Source organism: Molossus molossus, unplaced genomic scaffold, assembly GCF_014108415.1.
Source record: "Molossus molossus isolate mMolMol1 unplaced genomic scaffold, mMolMol1.p scaffold_m16_p_12, whole genome shotgun sequence".
Taxonomy (NCBI): Eukaryota; Metazoa; Chordata; class Mammalia; order Chiroptera; family Molossidae; genus Molossus; species Molossus molossus.
Window position 1 is genome coordinate 91,027,228 of NW_023425347.1, and position 20,826 is coordinate 91,048,053.

The 20,826-nt window shown below is 38.1% G+C and overlaps 1 protein-coding gene across 7 annotated transcripts in view; it reads left to right on the forward strand.

The window, feature by feature from the left end:
- Positions 1-20,826, forward strand: part of EIF4G3 (eukaryotic translation initiation factor 4 gamma 3) — a 319,284-nt gene that overhangs the window by 212,345 nt on the left and 86,113 nt on the right. For all 7 annotated transcript variants that reach the window (XM_036256518.1, XM_036256520.1, XM_036256521.1 and 4 more), the window contains one exon: positions 17,055-17,143. In XM_036256518.1, coding sequence (XP_036112411.1) covers positions 17,055-17,143 — 89 coding nt within the window. The remainder of the gene's footprint in view (positions 1-17,054; positions 17,144-20,826) is intronic.

Below are 20,826 nucleotides of genomic sequence, written 5' to 3' on the forward strand. Positions count from 1 at the left end.
AGTAGGCAGAGCACTACTGGACAAGATCATACCACTGTGAATGTAAGTGCCTCTACAAATTCATACACACACACCCCCCCATTCCTTTTATGACCTTCCTGTTGTAAAATCCTGTACTCAACCCAACCCTCCTTTCCCTCAGCAGATGGCATTGTGTCATTAATTTGTTAAGAAAATTGAGTGTACTGAGAATGCCATTTTCAAGATTCTGTTCAGTCTACACACTGGCCTTTATCCAAACTTTCATCAGTGTCTATTAGTTGCCCTTGCAGTCTTATACAGACTCACATACGTATATACACACACTGCCTCTCCACGTACTTCTCATTGTAAATGTGCTAAACTCGCTCTACCTCTTTTCATGCATACTTCTCAAGAAGAGTCTGCCATTCCTGCTTCTACTGTGTTTACTGTTCAACTAGTATTATCTGATTTATGCGCCCCACATGCTAGTTGGTTGAACTTCCCTCAGCAGGATTGCATTGGCCGTACATTTTAGCTTATTTATTGCATTTAACACTATTGATTGCTCTTTTCTCTTTTTCTTTTTCAGTTAGAACTATTGAGTATAATTTTTTTTTAAATCCTCATGGAGGATATTTTTCTGTTTATTTTCTGATAGAGTGGGAGGGAGGGAGAGAAACAATGACATGAGAGAGACACACTGACTGGCTGCCTCCCACACGACCCCAATCAGGGCCGGGGACGAACTGCAACCGAGGTACATGCCCTTGACTGGAATCAAACCCGAGACTTATTGATCTGAGGGCCAACGTTCTAATTGCTGAGCCAAACTAGCCAAAGTTTGAGTATAATTTTTATGCAGTAAAATTCACACTTTTTAGCATTTGCTTCTGTGAATTTTGACAAACACATAAAGTCATGTAATCACCATCACAGTCAAAATGTAGTATCACCCCAAAAACATTCCCTCATATGTGGGTTATGTTCTAATTCTGATATTATTCATCATATTCTCCCTGCATGATTTCATCTACTTTGATGATAGATGGCTCCCAATGGTATTTGGTAATGACGTCTACATTTTTATTTCCACCTGAATTTCTCTTCTGAGCTTATCTTATGTTACCAATTGCCTGCTTAAGATCTCCACCTGAAAATCCCAAGTCATCTCAGACTCAGCATGTCCAATACCAAACTAATCAGCTATTTCTTTAAGCCTATTCCTTTATCTCAGTTAGTGGCACTGGTTCTAATTAAGCTAAAGTCCTGAAGGCACTGTTGATGGAGTTCTCTCTTGAGTTACTTTTCCCTCGCATACAGTCATTTGACAAGGTTATCTGATTTTACCGAATATGGTTGTTAAATTTGTCTACTCCTTTTTTTTTCCTTCTGCCATTGCCTTAGACCTGCATTCACTTCTGCGTGGATGCCTTTCATTTCCCTGGCTCCAGTTTTGTCCCCCTTCAAGTTCATTCTCTATCAAGTGGTCATTCCTTTAAAATATAAGTCTGACCTTATATCTCTGCTTAAACCCTTCAGGATAATGGGTGGAAGGGGAGTGGGGGGCATCAAACTTCAATATAAACTGTCACCTTCTTACTTTTTGCTCCAAAGTCTTGTTATAGTTAGTAAAAGAAGCAATGTTCTGAGTGTATATGTATATGAATGTAACTTTCAATGTATTTGGTTAATCTAAACACTAGCAGTAATGTGTACTGGTCAATATTAAGGCAACAATCTGACACTCTTCAATCTTAGACTTTCCCTTTATCTATCTCTGTGACCTTTGGCAAGTTTCTTAATCTCTCTGAGTCTGTTTTCCCATCCAGAAAATGAAGAGTATGTATTTCATAAAGCTGTAGTGAAGATGAAATGTGATTCGTGTAAAGCATTTAGCAGTGTCTGATACATGCTAACCACTCTGTAAATGTTAAATATTATTAATACTTGTATTTTCAGCTAGTATTAAAGGCTCAAATGTTTTCTTTGAACTGTATTAATATTACACAGAACAAATGGGTGTCTTGATCTCTCCCTTTAGGAATTTATGGTCCAAAAACGAGAAGCTCAAAAAGATGATACCATCTGAAAAGTTCTTAATTAAATCCTGGATGTGAGATGGTAGAAAATTCCTTAGAATAGTCCCTCTGCATATATAACTTTGATTAAACACTTGAATCCTCATTATGTTACTGAAACTTCACAGTGATAAGACACATCTCAAGGTGACCTCTGCTATCATTTGGAAGGGAGAAGTTCTGCTTAGAACAGTGAATTCGAAGGGGAATCTATACTATTGAAAACTTCAAGGCATTTGTTAAAATAGAGGCTAGTAATAACATTATTAATTTCCTGTTTAGGTCAGAAACAGGAAATTAGGATGAAAACTAAAAGGAATGGGGGAGAAATGAAAAGGATAGCCAAAAAGTGGAAACAACCTAAATGTTTTGTCAAGTGATGAATGGATAAACAAAATGTGTATATGTATAAAATGGAATATTATTTAGCCATGAAAAGGAATATGTGTATAGAGAGTGTGTGAGATATGGACTATATTATTCAGCCATAAAAAGGAATGAAGTACTGTTACATGCTACAATTATAAAGTTCATGGATGAGCTTTGAGAACATTATGCTAAATGAAAAAGTCACAGAAGACCACATATAGTATGATTCCGTTCATATAAAATGTTCCGACTCAGCAAATTCTTAGTGACAGAAAGTAGATTAGTAGTTACTAGTGGTTGTGGGGAGAGGAGAGTGGAGAGGGAGTGCTAATGGGTATGGGGTTTCTTTGGGGCGTGATGAAAATGTTTTAAAGTTAAAGGTGATGGTTGCACAGTTCTGTGCACATGATAGAAACCATTAAATTGTGTATTTTTATTTATTTATTTTTTTTTTATTTTTTTTATTTTTTTTTATTTTATTTTTCATCCTCACCTGAGGACATTTTTCTATTTTTTGTTCAGATAGAGCGGGAGGGAGAGAGAGGAAGAGAGAGAGAGAGAAACATCGATGTGAAGGGACACATCGAGTGGCTGCCACCCGCACGACCAACCAGGGCCGGGGACAAACTGCAACCGAGGTACGTGCCCTTAGCGGGAACCGAACCCGGGTCTCTCTGTACCGCAGGCCGACGCTCTAACCGCTGAGCCAAACCGGCCAGGGCAAAATTGTGTATTTTTAAAAGGTGAATTTTATAGTATGTTAATTATATCTCAATAAATCTGTTATTTTGCCCAGCCGGTGTTGCTCAGTGGTGGAACGTTGACCCATGCACCAAGAGGTCGCTGGTTTGATTCCTGGTCAGGGCACATGCCCATATTGTAGGCCAAATCCCCAGTGGGAGGCATGCAGGAGGCGGCCAGTCGATGTTCTACCTCATCAATGTTTCTATCTCTCTCTCCCTCTCTTTCCTCTCTCTCTAAAAAATAAAGAAAAAATTTTTAAATCTGTTATTTTAACAATATGAATAGGACTGTGAGTGGTTGTTCTACCAGCATTCTATTGGAGGCATCAGCCTAAGAATTTCATGCTAAAAATTCTGAAGATAGAAATGAATCAAGTTAGAGAGATTATAGCTTAGAAATTTAGGAAGTAGGTTTCAACAAATACACCATAATCAACAGTGTTAGGCATAAAGTGATGTTGGGGTACAACCAAAAACCAATTATCTTTTGAGATATTTTATGTCTGAAGTATGTATTATTTTTATTCTATCTTATTATTTTACTGTTATATCTTACCTGAGTTTGCGAGAGTATTCTCAGCAAGGTAGTGAATGCACCACTGTAGTAACAGTTCTAGGGGCATTGTTCGATGTTACAAATACGGAACACCTCATTGGGCTGGGAAAGCAAGATTGTTGTTTGTGGTTGAAATACATAAGAACTCTGTTGTAGAAATAATGATTTTGAATTTCCTTTATATGTAACTTAGTTCTTTTGCCTCCGTTAAGCCACCATCTCTACGTCTCCCCCTACAATTTCTACCCAGTACCCTTCCCAGCCCATTCATTTATCCAACGGTCAGTTCAACCCCCTTTCCTATCTATCATAGTCCCTTTCAGCTACTCAATTCTCTCTGCTTTGAGACTTCTCTTGAAAAATATTTTCAGCACAGGTGTCCAAGAAAAGGCTTCCAGAGAAAATACTGTTTTTAGATGTAACTGTCCAAGAGTTATATAGACAGAGTTGTTTCAGAGGCATAAGATCCAGGCTCTCAAGTTATCGAGGCGCTGTTAGTCCTTGTCGCTTTCCAGGTTTACGTTCTCGCTCCAGTCTCCACACCTATTTGATAGGTGCTAATTCTCACATTGTTGCCTTGCTGCTGTCTTCTCAACCTAGACCCTGTTAAAGGACCTGCTCAAAATTTCATTTTTTCAGTATGACTGTCTTCACAGAACTTTCCATTCTGGTAATTATTTTGTTCTTAACACTTAAATATATCAATTTAGAATATCTGTAGGGTTTTATCAATGCTGCTATGTGTATATTATCTCTCTCTAGCTCTCTCATACCTTCTTCAAGATGAGTAAATCTGACTTGTTTTATATTCCCCGCAGAGCATTTATTAAACATTTGTTTACTCATTTAAGCAAATGAATAGGCTTCTGTTTTGTTGGTTTGTTCTTGTGTTTTGTTTATGAGTGTTTTGTGGAAGTGGTATAACAAATCAAGTGTGTTTAAAATAAACCATACCATTCTAGTAAGAATGTTTTTTTTTATTTTAATATTTTTCTCAAGTAAGTGCTCCCTGTTTATCAGACACTGTTGTATTAACATTTTGAACTCTCACAACAGCGCTCTTTATTCTGTTCTACAGAAGAGATGTTGGCACAGAGGAACTAATGCTTGCTGTTTGTTACATACATAGCTAGTGAATTGCAATCAACATTCAGACTTAGTTGTATAGCCATTGCACATGACCACTTTTCTGTATTGCTACAGATGATAAGCTAAATATCATGTAAATTCTTAAACTTCAACAGTCAAAATTTTACATCATTTAAAATCTTATGGCATAAGATATTAATTTTATATTGGAGAGGAATATAATATTAACAAGTTATCAGTTGACTAGACAAGTAGACAATGATAGGGGTTCAAAATTAAATGCACTCACCGTAAATAGTTAATATGGAAGAGCAAAGTCAGAGAAGGTGTCATCGCTAGTCCATTAGTTAATTGCCAAGTTTCTGCTGGTTCCGGAATCCATGGCTTAACCTAGGGGGCACCTTAGTACCTATTACACCTTTCAAAAAATAAAATTAGAAATCACTATTTATGTGATAGCATTCCGTTTTCAGTGAGATCATTGATAACATTTGAAAACTACTAGTGTTTTTTGTTGTTGTTGTTGTTTTTAATCCTCACCCGAGGACATTTTTGCATTTATCTTCAGATAGAGTGGGAGGGAGGGAGGAAGAGACAGAAACATCATCGTGACAGAGACACATTGACTGGTCGCCACCCACAAAACCCCAACAAGGCCTGGGACAAACTGCAACCAACATATGTGCCCTTAGCAGGAACCGAACCCGGGACTGTCTGGTCTGTGGGCCGACACTCTAAAGGCTGTGTCAAACTGGCCAGGGCAGGGTTTTTGTAACATAATGCCATCATTAATAGTTGTCATTCATTCAACAGTTATGAGTCCCAGAACTTTCATAATTTAAATTAGTAATAATTAGGGTTTTTGGGTTGTTAATCCTCACCTGAGGATATTTTTCTATTGATTTTTAGAGAGAGTGGAAGGGAAGGAGGGAGGGGGATTGAGCGAGGGAGCAACAGATATATTGAGAGAAACATCAGCGTGAGAGAGACACATCTATTGGTTAACTCCCACATGCACCCAGACCAGAATTGGGGATTGAATCTGCAACCCAGGTACGTGCCCTTGGCTGGAAATCGAACCCAAGACCTTTCAATGTGCTGGCCGATGCTCTAACTGGTGAGGGCAATTATAATTTTTGAAAGAATTCAAATAACATTTGAGTGATATTTGAAATATTTAAATCAGTATATTTGTTCATAAAGAGAGATATTCTTTGAAATGTGATATAGCACATGTTAAGATATTTCATAAATTGTACAAATCACATTATTAAATCATGTTATAACTCCTAAAAAGCATGATTTTTTTTGTATATGTTACAAATGGGGTCTACTCTAATTTTGAAACCATCTCAAGATGTAAAATAGTCTGTTAATATGAAAAGAATTGAAAGGCTGCATGCAAATATGATTGCATATACACCAAAAGATCAGACGGTACTTAATAATGGTTTTCTGGGTACAAGATGAGAAGGAGAAGAATTTTTTTACTTCATCATTTTGATATAAATGTTTTTGCCCATGAATATGAATTAGTTTTGTAATAACTAAACCCAAAACAAGTTTTTTTTTTCTTTATTGATTTTAGGGAGAGAAGAAAGGAGAGGGAGAGAGAGATGGAAACATCGATGAGAGAGAACAGCGATTGGCCGCCTCCTGCATGCCCCGCACTGGGAATCAGGCCCACAACCTGGGCCTGGGTCCTAACCGGGAATTAAACCGGCAACCTCTTGGTGCATGGGTCGACACTCACCCACTGAGCCACACCGGCCAGGTCCAAAACAAGTTTTATGATAAGTTTTGCAGTTAAATTTCTTGGTTCTAATCCAAAGAGAATTATATCATATATATGAAATGGAGTATCAGTTTTCAAAATGTAGCTATACCAGTCTTCTTTTTTATCATTTCTTACATTTTTTAGGGTTCTATAGTGCTTCACTTACGATAACATCAACTACCATTGCTCAATAATACAAATAGGAAGAATGGAAGTATTTCTCAGAAATTTATTTTGAGTGTAAATTCCTAATACCATTTGTATCAGGTCAATTTTCAAAAAAGTAGAGTACTTAGCCCTGGCCGGTTTTGCTCAGCGGTTAGAGCATTGGCCTACAGTCCAGAGAGACCCGGGTTCAGTTCCCGCTAAGGGCACGTACCTCGGTTGCAGTTTGTCCCCGGTCCTGGTTGGGTCATGCGTGAGGCAGCCACTCGATGTGTCCCTTTCACATTGATGTTTCTCTCTCTCTCTCTCTTCCTCTCCCTCCCAGTCTATCTGAACAAAAAATGGAAAAATGACCTCGGGTGAGGATAAAAAAAAAAGACTACTTAAAGATTTCACTGATTTGGATTTAAGCTGAATATTATTTAGTTAATCAAGTATGTGAGCAACTGTAGTTGGAATAAATGGATGCTAACGTTTTTCTTTACTACTGGACTCTTGGTGTCTAAAATTTGCGTTTATTTTTAGATGAATTGTAACTTAAAATACATTTTGACTACATATTCTGATTCCTATTTGGGAACACAGTGAAGAATATTCAATTGGGAATTGTCAAAACCAAGACATATGGGTGGCCTATTCTTTTTCTTGACTTATTTACTACACTAGCCAGAACCTCCAGTACAGTGTTGAGTGGAAGAAATAAAAGGTGCATCCAGTTAGATAGAAGTGAAGTAAAACTATCTTTATTCATAAATGACATGTGTATTTACATAGAAGATCCAAAGGAATCTCTACCAAAAAAAAAATTCTTTTTTTTTTTTTATCCTCACCCGAGGACATTTTTTCATATTTTGTTCAGATAGAATGGGAGGGAGAAAGAGAGAGAAAAATCGACGTGAAAGGGACACATCAAGTGGTCGCCACCCACAGCACCCAACCAGGGCCAGGGACAAACTGCAGCTGAGGTACGTGCCCCCAGCGGGAACCGAACCCGGGTCTCTCCAGATCGCAGGCCAACGCTCTAACCGCTGAGCCAAACTGACCTTGGCCAAAAAAAATTCTAATAAAACTAGATTGTGGCCCTGGCTGGTTTTCTCAGTGGTTAGAGTATTGGCCCGCAGACCAAAGAGTCACGTGTTCGTTTCCGGTCAAGGGCATGCACTTCTGTTGCAGTTTGATCCCCGGTCCTGGTTGGGGTCTTGTGGGAGGCATCCAGTAGGTGTGTCCCTCTCACATTGATGTTTCTCTCTCTGCCCCTCTCTCCCTCTCTTTCTCCCTCCCTCCTTCCCACTCTTAAAATCAATGGAAAAATATCCTTGAGTGAGGATTTAAAAAACAAAAAACAAACAAAAACTAGTAAGTGAATGTTAGCAAGGTTGCAGGATACAAGATTTAAAAAAAAATGTGTATTGGATGTTCATAAACCAGTAATGAAAAACCAAAAACTGAAATAAAAAATACCCACGTAGTCCAGCCAGTGTGGCTCAGTGGATGAACATCGATCCATGCACCAAGAGGTCTCTGGTTCGATTCCTAGTCAGGACACATGCCCAGGTTGTGGGCCCGATACCCAGTGGGGGACATGCAGGAGGTGGCCAGTCAGTGTTCTCTCTCATCAATGTTTCTCTCTCTCTCTCTCCCTCTCACTTCCTCTCTCTAAAATAAAAAAAAAAAAAAAGAATTAAAAAACCAGATATAAAAAAAATATACCCATGTACATTAGCATTAAAAATATGAACCTGCCCTAGCCAGTTTGGTTCAGCGGTTAGAGCATCTGCCTGAGGTCCCGAGAGACCCGGGTTCGGTTCCCACTAAGGGCGCATACCTCGGTTGCAGTTTGTCCCCGGCCCTGGTTGGTTGTGCGGGTGGCAACCATTCGATGTGTCCCTTTCACGTCGATGTTTCTCTCTCTCTCTCTGTTCCTCTCTCTCCCTCCCACTCTGCCTGAACAAAAAATGGAAAAATGTCCTCAGGTGAGGATAAAAAAAAAATTATGAACTTTACAAAATTACTAAAGACCTGTACATTAACAACTTCAAAATATCACAGAGAGAATTAAAGGAGACAGATATCACAGTATATCATGTTTGTGTGTTAGAAGACTTAATATGGAAAGACATCATTTCTATCTATAGATTCAACACAAACCTAATCAAATTCCAACAGGCTCTTTTGTATAGAAAAGTTATAGAAAAAAAAGTGATTCTAAAATTAACAAAGCAAAGCAAAGTTCCTAAAATAACCAAAACAACTTTGAAAAGAATAAATTTGGAAGATTTAATTTTATCTGATTTTAAGAATTATTATAAGTCTTAGTGATCCATGACAGCATGGTATTGGCCTCAAGAAAGGCAACTAGATCAGTGAGGGGAAAACAAAAACAAAAACAACAGAGAATCCAGAAATATACCCATATATAATATGCAGAACATGTTTTTTGAAAAGATGCAAAGTATAGGCTGACATTCTCATACTTTGCTAGTGAAAATATAAAGCGGCACAAATACTTGGAAAATAATCTGCAGCTTTTTGAAAAATTAAACATAAACTTATATATAACTCAGCCATTTCACTCCTAGGTATTTAATCAAGAGAAATGGCAGCATACGTCCATACAAACATTTGTACATGGATGTTCACAGCAACTTTATTTGTAATATTCCAAACTGGAAACAACCCAAATGTTCATCAGTAGGTGAAGAGATGACGGAGTAAGTGATCATATCTGTTAGGGCATGTTTCATTACGCATAGTCATTCCCTCAGATTAAGATTCCAGTAGACTCCTCTGCACTTTGCAAAGCACTGACGATGTGGACATACTGATGATCAGATTTAAGGTTTTTTTTTTTCTTCCAGGTTTACATATTCAAGACAATGAACTGTAGTGTTGTATTTAGAGATGAAAGGCATTGAATAGTCAGAAAGATAACTACTTGTGTTGAAGTCTGTTTTCTAAATATATCTTTTTGCTGTAGTGATTGACATTTTCTCATCTGTATTAAATTTACCTTAAATTGCAATATATTTTGATTTTGGAAGAAATGGCACAAAAGCATTTATTAAAATGCAGAAATGCCTAAGACACTGCAGAAAGAGCAGTAAAATAAAATACTGAGGCCTAGGAAATATGCTACCAGTCTTACTGCAGCCATCTTTGTTCTCACTGCTGACAGAATTGCATAATAGCCCTGGCTGGGTTGCTCAGTTGCTTGGAGTCATCCAGTACATCAGAAGGTTGTGGGTTTGATTCCTGGTCAGGGAACATACCTAAGAGTTGCAGGTTCAATCCCCAGTTACTTAGATAGACTGGATTCTGCTGAGTTTTTCTAAACAAATTTTTGACTTAGAGTTACCTTGCCACTTCATTTTCCTAATGACTTGACAAGCCATGCTGTAAGAGAAACAGACAAACAGCATTCTTCACTCTACCGGTCCTTCCTTAACTACAGCCTCTCCTGTTACAAAAACAGAAGACAGCTGCCCCTGGCCCGGTTGCTCACATGGTTAGAGTATTGTCCCAATATGCCAGGGTTGCTGGTTCGATCCCTGGTCAGGGTACATGCCCAGGTTGTGGGCCCGATCCCTAGTGTGGGCGCGCAGGAGGTAGTCAATAGATGTTCTCACTCGTCCATGTTTCTCTCTCTCTCTCTCTCCTCCCTTCCTCTCCCTCTAAAATCAAAGAAAAAAAATTTAAGTGGGACGTTGATAAGTACTTGAGATACCCTCAAAAAAGACTTCTCTGTGCCTTAATTTTAAATTAATTAAAATGCATGTTTTCTTTTTTTGTTGTTGTTGGTGTTGTTTGTAAAGGTAACACATTAATTAGAGAAAATTCATTATAAAATGATAATAAATACAATTTTGAATTTTGTTTATGGTAGAATTTAAGTCTAGACTATTCATTTTGTTATACTTACTTTTTTGGTGCCAGTGCCATTTCCTGGGGAGACTAGTTTATACTATTTAAGTTTCTGTGAAGCAGTCATAGAGCAGAATGCCTGTTTTTAACATAAAATGGAAAACATAATTACCAAGCCATCCATACATTTCAAACAGCAACCCGTTAGAAGATGCTGGAAAAACATTGATAGACTTATTCTCCAGTGTTTCTTTTGGTTGACATTTCTCAGTGACCCATCATTAATGTATTTTATCACTGTCATTATTCTTTTCCAGTTCATTTACATCACCATTGTAAAAACGTATCCTTCTCTCACCTGGGTTTCTTTGTTCTGCCCCAGTTTCTCAGATAAATTTTCAAATTTTCCAGAGTCTCATGGGGATCTGTAAAAGACAAAGATAAAATAGGATCCCCAGCCTCACGGAACTCCATACAAAATTCTTGACTGTGATGTAATCAAAATGATTTATTGCTGACTCTAAGGAATTCAAAGCTAGGAGAAAAAGTAAAATAAAATGTGAAAAAGTAAACAGAGAGGAGAAGGGATTAGAACTGGGTGCTAAGAGGCAACTCTCACCCAAAGTTCTATTATTGGAACATTCTACTCTTTGTGTATAACCCTGTGACCATGCACCTGGGCCCTTCCCTTACCAGTAGTAAAGTACTTATTCTTAATAAGGCTTCTTGCCCTCTTGGTTTTGTGTCACCTTCAGTCCAGAGACACATCCATCTCAAGTCTCAGAACTAAAGGGTTCATGTTATAGTCCAAAAGAATAGAGAATAGAAGGGAGATTTATAATGCAGGGTCACTTTCCTGGTATGATGTGGTCACATGAGCTTCAGCTAGTCTGCTCATTTCAGGTACCTTCCAGACCTTCCTGTTCTCATTACCCAGTTATTGGGAAAAAATTGAAATCTCTAAATCCAGAAAATCCTCTCCAGAAATGTAGGAAAGAAAATAGTTTTATTATTGAATAAGCATTAAGACTGCAGTGAGCATCACAGGCAACCCACTAATGAGGTAGGGGACAGAAGGAAAGCTCATCCTTTGCTAAAGCCAGGCAGTTACAATCTATTACATACATATTTTCAAGATAATGATAATTTGTCCTCATGTAGCAAAACTACCAGCACCATTGCTGTTGTATCTAATTTATCCTAAATTCTCTTAGTAGTTGTCCATCTGTGTTATCAGTTATCTTTATCCCAAGGAAAAATTACAAGCAAGGTGGTTACAGAAGCTCCTAGGCCCTTAAGAAAAACATTCCTAAGTTGTAAAGTGGGCAAGAGGCTTCTTTAGCTTAAAAATTTTTTTTACTCCTAAGTCAAAGATAGGGGAAGGGTTTACAGTTACAATCTTTCACCAGGCAAAGATCTAAGAGAAAAGGGAGAGTGAAAAAGGTTTCTTTCCTTTTCGGCACCAGAAAATATTGAATTTTTTTTTTTTTTTTTTTATCCTCACCCGAGGACATTTTTTTTTTTTTTTCTATTTTTTGTTGAGGTAGAGTCGGAGGGGGAGAGAGGAACAGAGAGAGAGAGAAACATCGACGTGAAGGGACACATCGAGTGGCTGCCACCCGCACGACTGACCAGAGCCAGGGACAAACTGCAACCGAGGTACATGCCCTTAGCGGGAACCGAACCCGGGTCTCCCCGGACCGCAGGCCGACGCTCTAACCGCTGAGCCAAACTGGCCAGGGCAGAAAATATTGAAATTTTTTAAACCCTTACAGTTTACTTGTGTACCTACCTGACTAGTAGATAAAAAGTAATAAAAAAGAAGTGATATAGTAAAGAGAAGCAATTTTAACTTTATCAATATGTTATCTTTAGTAAAAGTTGTTTTCAGACTTGCATCGCTAGTGGAATTACCTTGAGATGAAGGCATCTAGGAGGCAGCCGCTTGATGTTTCTCTCTCTCTCTCCTCCTTTCCCCTCTCTCTCTAAAAAAATAAATAAAAATTTTTTTTAAAAAAAGGTTACTTGTCATATTTATATAAGGACCAACAGGACTAAAAGAAGTAAAAATAACCCAGAAATCAAAATATTATTATGCCAGTGATAGCAGTAATGTACAGCATTCTTGTACTTACTATGCAACATTTCTGACATCTGAGAGTCAGGCAGGATTCCAGACTAGAAACCATGACTTAAGTTCTTGGAGTTTCTCTTAAGATACTCCTGCAAAGAAAAGGAAGAGATTATGTGTTTGACATCATGTTTTTACAGAGCAGTTTCTCAGGATGCCTTATATTTCTGTCTTTTAACTACTCTTAATTTTTCCATTTTTATATGATCTACCACCTTACATAACAGTTTTTTCCTCAGGCATTGTGGAAGATTGTTTTTGCAAACTTATATGGGTTTAATAAAACCCAGTACATTTATGAATCTTGTAGATTAGCCTCTTTTCTCCAAGGCCAGTAGTTATCTCCTAGGTTGCAGACAGAGAGTTGTTAGTTCTTACTTTGCAAGAATAGCAACTTGACTCCAGTAGAACCTATATAAAAAGTAAGTGAAAAACAAGGGACTCTTCCACTTACAGGTACGACTTGTCAGGCATCTTACAGATAGCAGAAAAATGTGACTGCATTGTGCTTTTCTTTTTTAAAACAGAGTCATTGCCAGTTACAACAGTTGCGATGTAGCACAATTTTCTGGAGTCTATTCCATTCATAGGGTAAAGAGTTGAAAATGTGGGAACATTTCTAATGATGCAATTCCTGAAATAAATTCTAAAATGTCTGACAGAGAAGACAAAGATCTTCCTAAAACCCAATGATTAGGCTTGCCTGTGTCCCTAGTGTTTTTCTGAACTTATACATTAATCATTTCATAAAATAAGCTCTGAAGAAAAACATGATTTTTCTGCCAATAATGTAAAAATTTGCAAAAAATCTTTAAATCATAGTATTGCTTTTTTGTTTATATTTTTTATGTGTGTATTTTAAAATAGTAGAAATTAAATGTGCCTATAAGAGTTGAGTTTTTATGGAGGCTGGGGAAGGCTGCTTTAGGCATCTCTAGGTTCAGATGATTATGAATCTCATGCAGAGATTGTCACTTGTCCTGCAGTGCTTTAATGCACCACAAGAAGGAAAGAATCTTGTCTTTGTTTTCACAATGTCAGTAATACCTCTTCCACACAGTGTTGCTATTATTTGATCAATCAGTACATTTGAATACCCACCCCATGTAGGGAATTTTTCTTGGCCCTATGGATGATGCCTTAAAGAACATTTTAAGTACAAGAATAACCCAGCCAAATCAATTATTTAGAATAGTCATCACTCAGTCAGTATTTTACATGATGAATTAAAGAATCAAAGGCAGTGAATTGAGAGACTGTCTCATTAAATAAATGCAGTAATAAGGGCCTAATCTAAGGTGTAGTATTGGGAATGGACGAGAAAGGAAAGAAAAATCTGAGACAGTACCTTAAATTTTTTTTTCTTTATTGATTTTAGAGAGAGAGGAAGGGAGAGGGAGAGAGAGATAGAGACATTGATGAGAGAGAGTATTGATTGGCCACCTTCTGCATGCCCCCCACTGGGGATTTTGCTCACAACCTGGGCATGTGCTCTGACTGGTAATTGAACAGGCGACCTTTTGGTGCATGGTTCGACATTCAGCTACTGAGCCACACCGGCTGGGCGAGTGCCTTAAATTTAATTTCCTTATTGTAGCTAGTTCTGCAATACTATCCCTTTAAAAGAGGGAGTCGGTATCTGTGTGTCTGTGTCTCTCCCTCCCTCCTTTGCTCTCTTCCTTCCGCTTCTTTTAGCCCACGCAGATTTTACTGCACATCTCCATCAACAATAGAAGAGGGGATGTTTATCAATCTCAGTAGACACTAGGTGTGCTATGTTCAGTTTTTAAAAGGACTGATTACCTTCTGAAGAGGTGTATGCTTTCTCTCACCTCTAGTGGTGGATTACTGCTTTAAAGTACTAATGATACCTGCCATGTAAGTAGCTATTTTTTTTAAGCATACTAAATGTAGTATGTTACCCATAGAAGAAATGTTTTAATGTTTGTGGGTTGGGTACATTTGATATATTCTTGGTTTTTGTTGTTTAGAAGCAGATGAGTTTATATTTGATCCCAAAAAATTCTCCAGAAAATGTTCTTCCCCTTTTCCATGAATGGGATTTAGAGCTGAATTCATACATGTGTGAAATGAAATGTACAGGTTTCTCCAACTCTTAAAAAGTATTCTGCTATGGAAGAATCAATCACAAGCATCTAGGAGAGATGCACATAAAACAGACTGGTTTACAAATCAGAAGATCCATAAAAAAGGAAGAGACCACTACTACCTGCACATGCACATGAATATCTATTTAATATAAGACTGTGAAGCCATAGCAGATTTAAACCCACCCACAGTAACCATAATCTGAGTTTCATACTTTAAGGAAATGGTTTACCTTCAGTAGGCCACAGAGGAAGAATAAGAGCTGGTCTAATAATGTGTTCTTGTTCATTGTGGTCCCTGAGGGGAAGGATAAAGAAAAATTGGTTTGAGGTATGTGTAACAAAGGAGTTTACAGTGGTTTTTTCTTTTCTTTTTTTTTTTTTAGAGGGAGAGAGAGACATAAACATCAATGTGAGAGAGATATCGATCGGCTGCTTCCTACACGCCCCCCACTAGAAAACAAGCCCAGAGCCTGGGCATTTGCCCTGACTGGGAATCGAACCAGGACCTCTCTCAGTCCATGGGATGATGCTCAATCCACTGAGCCACACTGGCTGGGCAGTTTCTTTCTTTTTTCTTTTTTATGATGGTACAGTAATTTTGAGAAGTGTGTTAAATGTCTCCTTTCTGTTGTTCCTAAAAACAGTGTGAGTATTCCTCTTCTACTGTTCTTCCAAAAAAAGATTTGAGGCTCTCTAACATTAGAGTGGTTGGTTTAGTCTAAGTGAATGATCTTGTATGTCTGTAGAGAATTGGCTTGGTGTTTATTCACTTTTGATAATGTCTCTATAAAATGGCTTTTCTTTGCCTCCTCTCCCTACCCACCAGCCTATAATACCTCTTTTCTATCTGTTAACTTATGTGTTGCCTTCTCTCTAGGTTCCTCCTTTCTTTATTTTTAATATTTTTTCTTTATTGGTTTTAGAGAGAGAGGAAGGGAGAGGGAGAGAGAGATAGAAACATCGATGAGAGAGAACAGCGATTGGCCGCCTCCTCCAAGCCCTCCACTGGGGATTAGACCCACAACCTGGGCTTGTGCCCTGACCAGGAATTGAACCTGTGACCTATTGGTGCATGGGTTGATGCTCAACCAGTGAGCCACACTGGCCGGGCAGCCCTTTTTTTTTTTTTTTTTTTAATTAAATTTTTCCATCACCATTTCTCACCTATATGCGCTCTTCTACCTCCACTCATCTCCCTCCCTTCAGCCCACCATCACCACACCTGTTGTCCTTGTCCACGAGTTCTCTCTCTCTCTATTTTTTGCTCAGTCCCTTCACACACACCCCCAAGACCTCCCCTACCACCACTAGAGCTGCCTGCCTGCTCTCTCTGAGTCTGTCTCTATTTTGCTTGGTAGTTTAGTTTGTTCATTAAATTCCACATATGAGTGAAATCATATGGTGCTTGTCTTACTGGGCTCCTTTTAACGTATTCTGTATGCTATCTGGTGATTAAGTTGTACATCCAAGTGTTGGATGATTTTTTTGGAATTTGTAAGACATGACTTTTGAAAAATATTTTGTAAGTCTAACTTTCCATCTAGACCTTCTAATACAATAGAATAGTTCAGTAAAAAATGTTTTCTTCCCTAATTTTCACCCCAGCAATATAAAAGACTAAACCAACAGTATTGATCTGGAATGAGAATTGAATGTTGTAGAAGTGTTGCCTATCAAAGGATATCTCAAAGTATCCCTTTGTCTAGAAAACTTTAAAAACAGAATCTGAGATTTAATATTTTTGTAGCTCAAAAGGATCCTTGGATATCATCTAATTTCACTCTTACACTTTATAGTTGAATATTCAGGGGCCTAACAAGTATGAGTTGCTTAAGATCACATAGTTGATGAGCAATAGAAGCAGAGCCACATCTAGAATGGGCTGGTAGGCCAGTTTCCTATGTAGATAATCACCATTTACTGAATTATGTGCCTAGGTATGTCCTAACCATGAAGTAGGAGGAAGAACTTAGGCCACTGGATGGAAGGCTACATGAGCTGATGAGAATAATTTGTGCCCAAGACAATTGCCATTGCAACCTCTGAGCCACAGCTACACAGTTGTTCACATTATCATTCATCTATCACCTCAGTATGGGTGAAAGCCCTCTTTTCTTCTGCTAAATTTGAATACAGGTATCATTCAGACCTAATATTTGCAAGCATAACTTTGCAGTGGGAAGTAATGGCAGCCTGATCTTATATTTCAGCTCAAACAGCTATAAATGCACCAAAGATATGGAAGAAACCAAAAGATCGGACCCGAACCACTGAAGAGGTGTTAGAAGCAGAGTTGGAGGTAAGGGACAGCACTAAATGTCTTTAGCTTATTTTCAGAACAGTGGTGCTATTTCCTAAGACAAGTGTGGGTTTATACCTCTTTTTTGAGATACTGTTTTCTAAGCAAAACTTGATATATCAAAGTCAATGTTTGACTTTTTTTTTAGAAGTTCATTTGCTGAACTTGAAAAGATTTTCAATAGCATGTTCAAATTCATTGCATTCTTCTCTCTTTTAAAATACCTCTTCTAAAATGACAAAATTTTGTTATTGTTTAATTTTTGGTTAAACCCTTTGTCCCTTCAATTAAATTTTTCTTACAATAATCAGATGGAAACACTAATCTGGTGTCGAAAAATGGAGACAATTATTTCAAATATCCATTAGCAATGGTGATAGAAATCATCATGTACATTTTAGGGAAATTTAGTTTGAATTTGTCATCTTTTAACTGCATCTCATAAGATAACTTCACATATGGTTTGTTAATTTGAACTAAGCCACACCAGATTTTGTTATAGCATGTCAGTTCCAGATGAAGAGGAAGAAGCAAAGGCTGATTTTAGTCCTAGGGAGTGCTCTTACAATTTTATAGTCTGCATTGTGAAATATTTTTAGCATTATGTACTGCAGCTTATAAATGAAGAGTAATATAAACAATCTCTTTTTTTCTTTTCTTTTTTTTGTTTTATCATCCTCACCCAAGGACATTTTTCCATTTTTTGTTCAGGTAGAGTGGGAGGGAGAGAGAGAGAAACATCGATGTGAAAGGGACACATCGAGTGGTCGCCACCCGCACAACCAACCAGGGCCGGGGACAAACTGCAACCAAGGTACGTGCCCTCAGTGGGAACTGAACCCGGGTGTCTCCGGACCGCAGGCCGACGCTCTAACTGCTGAGCCAAACCAGCCAGGGCTAAAATAACTTTAGATACATTTATTTTATAAGGCTTTTCTTTCTAATTATAATTCTTACCCTCTTGAGGCAGCTCACAGTACCCCTTTGTTACTTCTCCCTGTCCTGTCATTGCTCTTACATGATGCTCTCTTGATGTCACAGTTAGTCCCATAGCAACCACAAAAATATTTCATAGATATGATTTTATTGTGATTATTTGGGGTAAAAATTGGCGGTAACTTACAGAAGTGCAAATAGTTGTTGCACTTCTTGTGGCTGAACAAGAAAATACTGCTTTTACAGAGAATATAATACCTTCCAGAGGCAGGGGAATCACTTATATTCCCCTCAAACTGATTACTCTTTTGATTCAGCTGTTTTTTATTAGCTTTCTCTTATTATGCTTCTTATTTCTTTGCCTTGTGGCTAGATTTCTAAGCATTTCTGAATATTAAATGTGTAGGCCACCATTCCTGTCCCTTCAAACATTCGCCCTCTTTAGGTCAGAGTTGGCAAACTTTTCTGGAATGGTTCACACAGGAAATAATAGTTCAGGCTCTGTGGATTGTGTCATCCCTGTCATGCTTTCTCAGCTCTGTCACTGTAAGCCATTAGCAGCCACAGACAATGTGTAAACCAATCATTGTGGCTGTATTTTAGCAAAACGTTATTGATGGGCATTGAAATTCATATAATATTCATGTGTCATGAAATAGTATTCATAGTTTTCTTCAACCATTACAAATGTAAAAATCATCCTTACCTCTGACACTATAGAAAAACAGGTGATGAGCTAGATTTGGCCCATGAGCCATAGTTTGCTAAAACCTGCTTTAGACTTATTCCTCATATATGAGAACTGTTTTGACTCATTTTGAACCAGTCACTGTTTTCATAGTTTAAAAGTATGATAAAAAGATATTTGGTCATTTGCAAACAGGCTTTTTGGAGAAATCCTAGTCCCTTTCATAAAATTGAGCATTTATTAGAGTACTTGAATAAATATTGGTTGTCATTATCTTCAGTTTCACTGATCATCAAGCTCTCCTTTGGGATGTTTCAGCCATGTAAAGAATGTGTTTCTGATAGCAGCATGTTTTAGATGATATTTTGGGTTGTTCATCATTGCAAATTTCTGTTAAATTCTTTAAATTATAGCCTATAAAGATAATTCCTCTTGTCCTGGCTGTTTTGCTCAGCGGTTAGAGCATCAGCCAGCAGACAAAAGGGTCGAGGGTTTGATTCCCAGGCAAGGGCATGTACCTCGGTTGCATATTTCCAGTTGGGGTCCTCTGGGAGGCAGCCAATCAATGTCTGTCTGTTTGTCTCTCTCTGTCTCTCTCTTTCTCTCACCATCCTCTCTTCCCTCTCTCCTTTCTACTCTATCTAAATATTAATGGGAAAATATCCTCGGCTGAGGATTAACCCTCCCACAAAAAAAAAAAAAAAAAAAAAAGATGATTCCTCTTAAAATTGTTAGTCAACACCCTGGCTTGTGTGGCTCAATTGGTTGAGCATCGTCTCATGCACTGAAAGGTTGCTGGTTCTGTTCCCAGTCAGGGCACATGCCCGGGTTGTGGGCTCAATTCCCAGTGGGGGGCATACAGGAGGCAGCAGATGGATGTTTCTGTCTCACATCAGTGTTTCTATCTCTCTCTCCCTTCTTCTTTCTTTAAAAAAATCAATAAAAACATATTTAAAAAACAAAACAAGCCCTCGCCAGTTTGGCTCAGCGGTTAGAGCGTCGGCCTGTGGTCTGGAGAGACCCGGGTTCGGTTCCCGCTAAGGGCACTTACTTCGGTTGCAGTTTGTCCCCGGCCCTGGTTGGTCGTGCGGGTGGCAGCCACTCGATGTGTCCCTTCACGTCGATGTTTCTCTCTCTCTCTCCCTTCCTCTCTCTCCCTCCCACTCTCTCTGTACAAAAAGTGGAAAAATATCCTCGGGTGAGGATAACAAAACAAAACAAAACAAAACTTATACACTAAATAGGCAGTTGTCAACTGAATTCTTTAAACAAGTTCTTATAAAACATTCATTTCTGACAGTCTAGCCAAAAGGTGCTTTCTTGTTTTGTTTTTTTCTGTTTAAATATATTTTTATTGATTTTTTTTTTTTAGAGTGAGGAAAGGAGAAGGAAAGAGAGATAGAAACATCAGTGAGAGAAACACTGATCACACTGATCAGGTGTCTCCTACACACCCCGTGCCGGGGATCGAGCCTGCAACAGGGGCATGTACCCTGACCTGGAATCGAACCAGTTACTTCTTGGTGCATGGGGTCAGCACTCAACCACTGAGCCACACCAGCCATGCGGTGCTTTCTTTTTTCAATCTGATTTTCTAAGTAAATAATTTCTGAACTGTTAGACACTTACAAACTAGTTGAATAGAACTTAATCCTGCTGACAGAAAAATAACCATCATACATATTTAATGCATTGTTTTTGTGGATTCCCTTGAAAAATATCTCGTTTAACAATGTGCCTAAGACATTGTAGTGATTCTGTGTTCTCTGAATTATAGTTAGTTATTCATGAAACAAGTTTTATACTGCTTTTTCCACTTAGAAATTAACTTTCTAAGTAATACATTCTCTTTCAATATCCAATAGATTATCCATTATTATTGATTTTAGGGTGTTTATTGATGGACATTGAAATTTAAATTTCATACAATATTTGTTATAAAATATTCTTCTTCAGAATTTTTTTCAACTATTACAACATTGACACAAAAAAGTAGCCAGTAGCCCTGGCTGGTTTGGCTCAGTGGTCTCAAGTTTGATTCCCGGTCAAGGGCATGTAC